This window comes from Neomonachus schauinslandi, chromosome 3 (genome assembly GCF_002201575.2).
Source record: "Neomonachus schauinslandi chromosome 3, ASM220157v2, whole genome shotgun sequence".
Taxonomy (NCBI): Eukaryota; Metazoa; Chordata; class Mammalia; order Carnivora; family Phocidae; genus Neomonachus; species Neomonachus schauinslandi.
The window spans coordinates 177532937-177542243 of record NC_058405.1 but is presented as its reverse complement, the minus strand read 5'-3'; the positions used below and the strand labels follow the sequence as shown (position 1 = coordinate 177542243).

At 46.6% G+C, this 9307-nt stretch overlaps 1 protein-coding gene across 1 annotated transcript in view; it reads left to right on the top strand.

Moving 5' to 3' along the window:
- Positions 1-371, top strand: part of LOC123324334 — a 1110-nt gene extending 739 nt beyond the window's left edge. Inside the window, exon 2 of the mRNA XM_044913626.1 lies at positions 6-371. Within this exon, the coding sequence (XP_044769561.1) occupies positions 6-371 (366 nt within the window). The remainder of the gene's footprint in view (positions 1-5) is intronic.
- Positions 372-9307: the final 8936 nt, after the last annotated feature.

The window sequence follows — 9307 nt, the reverse complement described above, 5'->3', positions numbered from 1 at the left end:
GCCAGAACTGCAAGCGCGCCGCGCTCACCGCCGGCTGCGTGTGCGTCGTCTTCTCCTTCCTCTCCATGGTGGTGCTGCTCTTCACCGGCCTCATCTTCGTCAACCACTACGGCGGCGGCGGGGGACCTCCCGGCGGCGGGGCGCCCCCTGGCGCTGCCCCGGCAACTGGGTCGCCCTCGCCTTCGCCCGTGGGGCCCATCTGCCTGTCGGTGGCCAGCATCCTGGCGCTCTTCTCGGTCGTCGTCACTTGGGTCATCTGCTGGCTCAAGTACCGGCCCGAGGGTGCGGCCGCGAGCTCCGCTGGGGGCGGCGGGGGTGGCCCGAGGGCGCGGGCGGCGGCCGGCGGCGGCACGCGGAGGAGCGACACGTAGCGCGGCCGCAAGCCGGGCCTCCGCCAGCACCTCCAGCCCCGCGCCGCCAGAGAGGAGGGGGTCTCCGGCTCCGCGGGCTCGAGCTTCGCCCTCTCCGTGCGGCCCCCGGACGCCCGGCCACCGCCGGGCCGGGGTGTTGCGCCTCTCCGGCCTCCCACGCCCCGCCTGCCCCGCGCGGGGTCGGAGAGGGAAACCGAGGAGCCGGGGATGCTGCTGGGGAGTCCCATCTCCACAGACTGTGCAAGGTCAACCGCCGCTTCACGCACCACCCTCGTCCTCGCCAGAGTGCACGACCGTCCCTCCCCAGAGTCCGAGGATTTGCAAAGAGAAGGGGAAGAGGAGTGGGACCCCCGCCGCCCCGCCTGAGAGCTGGTTTTCTGGCGGCCGCAACCAGAGAGTTTGAGGGGAGAGGTGCGCGCGCGAGGGGGGGGGAGGCAGAAGCGCGCGCGCACCTCTGCAGCAGTCGTGAAAGGACTTGAATTGTCCAGAGCAAGGATGAATGAGATGTCAACGTGAGAGAAGGCTTTCCCTGCTTCCTGGCGGTCCTGAAAGGCGAAGAAGCCGGGGCGCTGAGGGTGACGTCCACCGCCCGGGGGCAGCGGTGTCGGGGAGTGGGGCGGCGGCGGGGGGGAGTGGGGCGGCGGCGGGAGCGAGTGGGGCGGCGGCGGGAGCCAGCCGCGCGCAGCTGGGCGCCACCGGCAGGTGCGCAGCGCGCGTGCGCGCCCGGGCTGCCCCGGACTCCGCGGAGTGAAGAGGTGGCGGCGCGCGCGAGGCGGTGGATCCTGAGGCTCCCAGCCCGGCGGAGTGCAGAAGTCCCATCTCCTGGAAACTTACGGTGGTTTTATTCAGTGTTACTACTAAGAAGTCATTTCATCTTCTGTAACTAGACTCAGGGAGCTTAAATAGCCGGTTCTCTCTTCTCTCAAAACTGACTTACTGTTGCCCCCACCTGGAAGATATTGAAAGCTATTCACGCAGAATATAAGCTGTAGGCTTCCTCCGCCTTTTTTCTTAATTTCATTTTTTAAAAAATAATTTATTTTAGGATGTATAAATCTGGAAACTTTGTGCGTTGAAATTTCCAGGCAAGTGTTTGATAAGCAGTAATATTTCTCCCATACCTCCAGTCCAAGTACATTTCAAAATTAGGAGCAGAAAATAAAGGCGTGTTGGTAATTGATCCAAGATTTTATACTGTGAAACAACTATTGACTTTCAGTAATCTGATAAAATAGAAAGTAGCTCCCAAAGACGAAACTGACAAGTCTTAACTGACAAGTCTTTCTTCCTTTGATTATAAATATATGTCACACTTATCAGGAAAATATTATTTTGAATTTAACTGTTTGATATTGTTGGAAATCACTGAAATGTTCACATCGGTCACATTAGATGAAAAAGAATACATAGCTACCTGATTTTGTAACTAAAAAGCTGAGTTGTGAGTGTATGTTGCAGGTGGATTAGATGCCTTTTTAAAGGGAAAAAAAAAAAGCCTCACTGTTCCAAATGTATTTTATATGAAAACATTCTTTATTCCATCTTTTGAAATTTGGAATAGGACAGAGTTTTCATGTCTAAAATTCACAGAAGCTATTGAGTACGCTATTATTCCTCCTGTATTTATGCAAGCTGTCTGCATGATATCCTGTGATATCCTGACACTATTCTATTAACTGAACTTGAATGGAGCATTTGTATCTATCCTAGAGTGAAGTAATTTATTGGTCATCAATAAGTGGTATGGCTGCAATTTAGGAACTGCAATATGGTGTGTTTTATGTCTGCACTGTCTTAATAAAAACAAGAAGCATTTATAGAAAAACCTGTTTTCATGCTCCGAGTTATTTGTATGGCACTTTTCTTGAAATACACATCCCCATCCAAATCCTAATTTCACATTTTGAATGGGGCTGAGAGAAATAACTCCCACATGGGAGGAATGTCCATTGCTAGGGTGGGCATTTTATGGAATTATCTCTAGGGTTTAACAGGACTCCTGAAGGCCAAGAGTGATCTGTTGTATTTTGAAGGGAGAAGCAGCTTACCCACCCACTAGTATAACATCCACTAAAACTAAACTCTGTTGTTAGATTTTGTTCTCAGTTTCTGCTAAATGTTTTCAGGGTCCTAATGGTTTAATGTTCCCAATACTAAGAGTCACATTTCAGAGACTAGTTTTGAGTTGTTTATACCTCCAACAAGTAACTTGTGTTACTTCTATATTCATTTTTCTTTTACTTTTTGTTTACTTCCAGTGCTGACATTGTTTGTATTCACAACTGTTTAGTTGCACAAGTCTATCTGCACATGTATGTGTGGCGTGTGTGCTAGTAGCAGAACTTGACTTTGTGGATGTAACAATGTGTGCATATGTGCACACACATGTTTGTTATTTCACTCCCTCAAATTGCCAACCTGGAAGTCTGTCTAAAGTTACTTGGGGTCCAGCTTGCTTCTTAGAGAGTTTACTTATGTTCCTTAGAGGGAGGTACACCAATGACCTAAAGTGAATTATTCCTCATAAATGAGAAAGATATCTGAATTGCCTTAGTCACAAGGCACATTTTACTTCTTTCATAGGTTGCACATGTAAATTTCTTGTAATGAGAAATTTGAGTTAGACTACTTTAAAATAGATACAATTAGTAGTTCAGTACCTAAACTGGGTGAGGGGTTTTGTTTGTTTGTTTGTTTTTTGTTTTTCTTGGCTGACTTTGTATTACTGCTAATTTCTGACTTCCTTATCAGGAATTAAGTGACGGGATAGAGTAATGGAAAACTTTTGTTTGATTTCCAGTGGTTTTCAAGTGTCCCCCGTCTTGTGGATGTGCTTTTCATTCCTACATCATGTGGGAAGTCCTGGTACACCAGCGCCTTAGATAGACAAAACAGGAGTTTAAAAAGTAATTGTTGACATGGTCAGTGAGTTATAGAGAGGGCACGTGGTGACAATGGAGGGCTTTTCTCCCTTCTCGTGGAAATTCTCATCTTCTTGTAAGAGCTTTACTCAATTCTGGACTCATCTCCAGCTCAGTGTTAACTGCCAATAAAGTCACTGTAAAAAGCCAGCCCTGGTCTGGTTTGCACACCTGCTCAAGAACTCAGGGTTTCCATAGCCCAGGTTCTGCTTAGGTTCTGGAGCTGAAGGTTAGAGTTATCATTGTGATTCTATAGAGTCTAAATTTCAAGTGAAAGAAACTCATCTTGCAGGCAATAAATTAAATACTCAGCCGCTGAATGCAATACGATTTGGCAAACGGTGTCCATATCTAGAAAGAACCTTGATGTGGGGTCTAAAGACTAGTAATGGCACCCAGGAGATGTGAATCAATATGGGCTCTCTCCTTTCTGGGAAAGACCTTGGCAATAATTTAACCTCTTTGAGCCTCAGACTCGTCGGCTACAAGATGGGAACACCAAGTATCAGCCCTGCTTTACTTTATGAGGTGAGTTCCAGGACTTGTACACACAAGAGGGCATATAAGTGAAAATGCTTTGGAAACTGAAGTCCTGTGTGGATCTATGGCCTTGTTTTCCTTCAGATTTCCAAGGGTCTAATATCACCTCCCAAGAGAGGTCTGCCCCGACCATTCTATTGCAAGGGACTATCTACCAGTTTTATTTTCTTCTTAGCATTTATTACTGTCTGCAGAGGTCTCATTTCATTGTTACATGCTTTATCTCAATCTCCCGCAAGCAAAATGCAAAAAAAAAATAAGAGCAGAAACCTAATCTGGTCACAGGCTTTACCCACAAAACCTTGGTCAGCCCTCAGCATATGGTAAGTGGCAGATAACTAGTCTGTTGAGTTGGCTGAATGGGAGCCCCTGGACTAGAATGTTAAACAACTTGGCTCCCCTTACTCATACTACCACTTAATAACTCCCAAGAGCCTGGGGGGCTTAGGTAAACAGTTGCTTTTCCTGACTTCATAAGGATTTTTGAAAGGTGAAAAAATATACCAGAAAACCACTTTGATTTTTGAGAAAAAATCAGTTCATCACAGTGAATATCTTCAGTGCATTATATTTAGTGACAGAAGGCACTGGAGAGACTGAAGGGCATCTGGCCTTGATTTCCATTCATTTTATGCATTTTGAGATTTCGAGGTACGACTCCTTTTGGCTTCCTTTCTTTACGAACATGACTATACAATCTCTTCCAAAGCTAGCAGCACCTGCTTTGGTGGGACACGTTTATATTGCAGTGAAATTTCCCACGACATTGAATTTAAATTTCTCATCATTTGTTGCTTTCTGTTTTAATTCTTCAGTCTTTGCCATTTTAAATAACTTATCCTTCATAGACTTGCTAAATTTATAATCTAAATAGTTGAGTAATCCCCCATTATTCTGTGATCCAGTTCATCCTCTTTAATCATTTATTTCCCATTAGCTAATATTTTTGTGTTTTAAATTTCTGCTATGATACAAAGTTGATTAAATTCATATCTTAGGCAATGAACTGCATCCTGCTAAGTATGCATTTACATTTTTTCCCTTTGAAACAATGTGTTTTTATTGTATGCGTTACAGTGTAAGTTTGGGGGATATCTAATATTTACTCCAGGAACTATTTCTGAAATAAATGTTAAAAATGACTGCAGCCAGATCTTAGTTTGAAGTCCTATGAGTGAAGAAAGTGTGAGAGAGATTTTATCTGTCTTTTGCTAGATCTCTTTTGATTGTCCATTTAAGAAAAGCTTGGTATGGGGCACCTGGGTGGCTCAGTCGTTAAGGGTCTGCCTTCAGCTCAGGTCATGATCCCAGGGTCCTGGGATGGAGCCCCGCATCGGTGCCCTGCTCTGTGGGAAGCCTGCTTCTCCCTCTCCCACTTCCCCTGCTTGTGTCCCCTCTCTCGCTGGGTCTCTCTCTGTCAAATAAATAAATAAAATCTTTTTTTAAAAAAGGAAAAGAAAAGCTTGGTATGTATACCATAAGCATGTTTCTCTCCATCAATCAAACTTGGGGCTTCTGTTCTTTTATGCAAAACTAAAATGTGCAAGTTTTTCCTGTGATAAATTTACCACCATTCCTGATTATAAAACATATTCGGGGAAGTAAAAGTGTTCAATATCCAGTTTCCAAGAATATTCCTAGGAGCTCAGGAAGAATGTGCACACTTCCTTTAGGAAAAAAAAATGTCTTTGCATGTAAAATTGGATTATCTTTGGTTTAGAAATACCACGTCTCCATGGGGTGGAGTGAGGGAATGTTGAAGTAAGAAGAAAGAGGATAGAAAGGATATGCAGAAAGCTTCTCCTAGCTCCTAATATTTAAAAAAAAATTTTTTCAAAATAAAGAGGAAAGTGTTTAATCACTGCAACAAAAGAACACTATTATTTCGACAGTTACTATTTCAAAAACCACGGCAATTCCTGGGCAGCTCAGCTATCTCTTACAACAATGACAGAGTTATCCGCATCATATAGAAATAACACATTTATATGTCTACTGTGTGTGCATTTGAAAATATTTTATAGTCAAACTTGAGTGGTAGAGAACAATTGCGCCTGACTTGTAGTTTGGAGGAAGGATTAACTCCAAGTGAGAAGTAGACAATTACTGCTTAGGAAGAATGTTTGGGACCAATCTCTGCAAGGCAAATGATTTGTCCATAGAGTCCATTTCTTGTTAAATTCACACACAGCAAACTTATTGCCTGATGGGAACCTTAGCAGAAGTTCTCAACTCTGACTGCAGGTTAGAATTACCTGGAACTTGAAAAAAAGAAAAAGAAAAACAAAAACCCAAGCACCCGACCAGCCCCCAGAGACATATATTTAATTGGCAGGGAGGGGAGGCACATCAGTATTTTTAAAAGGCACCCCAGGTGATTATACTATGCAGCAAGATTTGAAAGCCATTGTATTTCACAAGGTTTTTATTGAAATGCGACCTTCTCCCTAATCTCACTTTAATGAACTAAACCCCACCAGGTTTCTTAGAAACTGGGAGATCATGGAGAAATGCTTGGATTTTGCAAGTGGTCATAATTTAGATAACTAGTTTGGATAACTATGCAATCGTTGCTTTGGTCGCTGACTCCCCCCTCCCCCCCCCACTCCTGTGGACTTTGTGTTCCTTGGAAAGTTAAGTAAATATTTGCATCCCCATTTGGAGTGCTGTGATCTCTCCTAACGAGTGCAGGGTGACGGCTGCCCCTCCCGGCCATGCAGGACTCATCTGTGAGCTCCCCTCCTCCCTGCAATATAGGTAAGTGCTTTCCAAGTCCCCAGAGTCATGGAAATTCAGTGACAATGTGGGGATTTGGGGGCGGATTATGTGGATAACCAGGAAAGTCGCGAGGTTAAATTATCAAAACCTTGCCCGTGACAGCTGTAGATGTCACCGCCAGTGACAGCTGAAGGAGAATCTGCTGGTCGCCAATAGGATGGATGCGCAAGCAGATCTAGCAGAGTCATGTTTTAAAACATTCACTAGGAGAACTATTAAATGCTTTTAAAGGACCCTTCTGAGCAGCCGTTCAGCGTGCAGATTAATTCCATGCTCTTGGATCCAGGTGTAAATGGATTTGCTCTGAGACCCAGTTTGCCCAATGTAGGTGGAAGGCGCGGGATCACCTCGATTTCTCTCCCTCTGGACGCGGACGCCCGCGGTGGCTCCCTGCTGAGCCAAAGGACTCTCAGGGGAAAAGCGGGTTCCTGGGAGCGCTGATGGCTGTCCCGGCTTACTCCGCAAGGACCGCCCGGAGCCCGCCACCAAGACAAGTTTCCCCGCGGGTGGCTCCCGGGGCGGCAGGTGGAATTCCGCCTCCTGGAGCTGGCCTATGTCCCTTATCTTCCGCAGCCTCCTGGGTTGGAGGGAACCTGAGGCAGCTGCTCGGGTGGCAGGCTGATCCCCTGACGGCTGGGACTGTCCCCTTCGCGGTCCCTTGCCCCAGTCCTCCGCCCCGCAACCCGCGCACTTGTGACCCAGAAGGGCAGGCACCGGCCGGGGTGGAAATCGAAGGCGCAAGGACGCTCTCACATGGCCCACTTGTGTGGCTTGGGTGGGATGGGGACCAGCTTGCACGGCATCTTGTCAACCCCACCCCGGCACCCAACATCTCCGCTCAGCTTGTTTTGTTTTGAGTTTGTCTGGAACCTGGTCTTCAGCCCTGACGCCCTGGATTTTGTGACTACTTCGCCCCCCACCCCACCCCCGCCCCAGGGTCTATGATTTATGATCCAATGGTGTATTTACAGTCCCTGGGTGCCCACGGGACTCTCCCCGCGCCCGCCTCAAAGCTCTGAGTTCTCAACTATTCTTATTTTTTTAAAAATTTTTAAGAAGATTTTATTTATTTGACAGAGAGAGACACAGAGAGAGAGGGAACACAAGCAGGGGGAGTGGGAGAGGGAGAAGCAGGCTCCCCGCGGAGCAGGAAGCCCGATGCGGGGCTCGATGCGGGGCTCGATGCGGGGCTCGAATCATGACCCCAGCCGAAGGCAGACTCTTAACGACTGAGCCACCCAGGCGCCCCTGCAACTATTCTTAAAAAGAGCGGAGAAGCCCCAAATACAGAGGTAAAGAAGAAGAAAAGAGACGCAGAGTGCGGTGGCTGTCGCAGCCTGCGGGGCATGCGGAGTCACTTTAGTTCAGCCCTTCCTTCTTTCTGTGCTTTCAGGGATCTGGAAACCCCACCCCCCCCCCCTTTCAAAGACGCAAAAAGTGTCCAGACAAACCCTGCCCTTGTCCGGGCGGTGCGCCAGCTCAAAGTGGACGGGAGGGGGGGGGGGGTTGGAAGTACCTTAAGAGTCCCTAGCTTTCCCTTGTCAATTCCTTGGAGTTCCCCTGCAGGCACCTGGCCAGCTTCCCACCCCAGACCTTCCAGGACCACCTGTCCAGCAGAAGGTCAGGTTCTCCACTGGGCTAGACACCTGGTAGGACTTCAAGAAACCCCAACGATGATATGTTCCAGAGATAGAGCCAATCTTCAGGGAGTCAAGAAGATTTGGATTCTTTCTGCAAATCTTCAGCTGGCCTACCACTTATCCAGCCAGAATTAGAGGCGGATGGATGATGCCAACCTGTCTCAGGTTCTTTTCTGCATGGAATATGGGCTAATAAATTCCCCACAGGGGGTAAAAAAAAGGGCGGTTTGTTTAGAATAAGCAAAAATTTAAAAGTGGGATTATATCGTTGAGTGTGGTTTAAAGGGGGGACTGAGGAGGAGTAAATTTCCAAATTCTTTTCAGTAGAGATAAGATAGATCAGTGCCTTCCAGAAACATTAAAGGTAACTTTAGTGGAAATTTATTTACAACCAGAACAAAGCAAACAACGGGGAGATGAAGTATTTGGGCAGTTCCTGGATCTCTAATCAGAGTGGTGGAAACCTAGGGCTTTTTTTTTTTTTTAATGTTATTTTTTAAAAAGTAAACTCTACCCCTAAGGTGGAGTTCGACCTCACCACTGGGAAATCAAGAGTCACATTCTCTACCCTCTGAGCCAGGTAAGCAACCCAGAAACCTAGGGCTTTCTAACTGAACAGGACTGGTGATATAATGTCCTGGGTTTAAATCTTAGCTCTGGGGGCACATGGGTGGCTCAGTTGGTTAAGTGTCTGCCTTCAGCTCAGGTCGTGATCCCAGGGTTCTGGGATGGAGCCCTGAGCTCCAAATGGGGTCCCTGCTCAGCGGGGAGTCTGCTTCTCCCTCTACCACCCCCCCTTGCTCATGACCTCTCTCTTGCTCTCTCTCTCAAATAAATAAAATCTTTAAAAAATGTTTAAGAAATAAATCTTAGCCCTGCTGCTTCCTAACTGTGTGACTAGGGCAAATTAATTAACCTCTCTGTGCCCCCTTTCCCTCATTTTAACTAGATATAATCTGGTTGTTTGGAGAAGTAAGTAAATTGTAAAATTGTAAAGTATTGAACAGTGCCAGCACCTTCAAACTGCTCAATAAATATATGCTATTACTATTATATA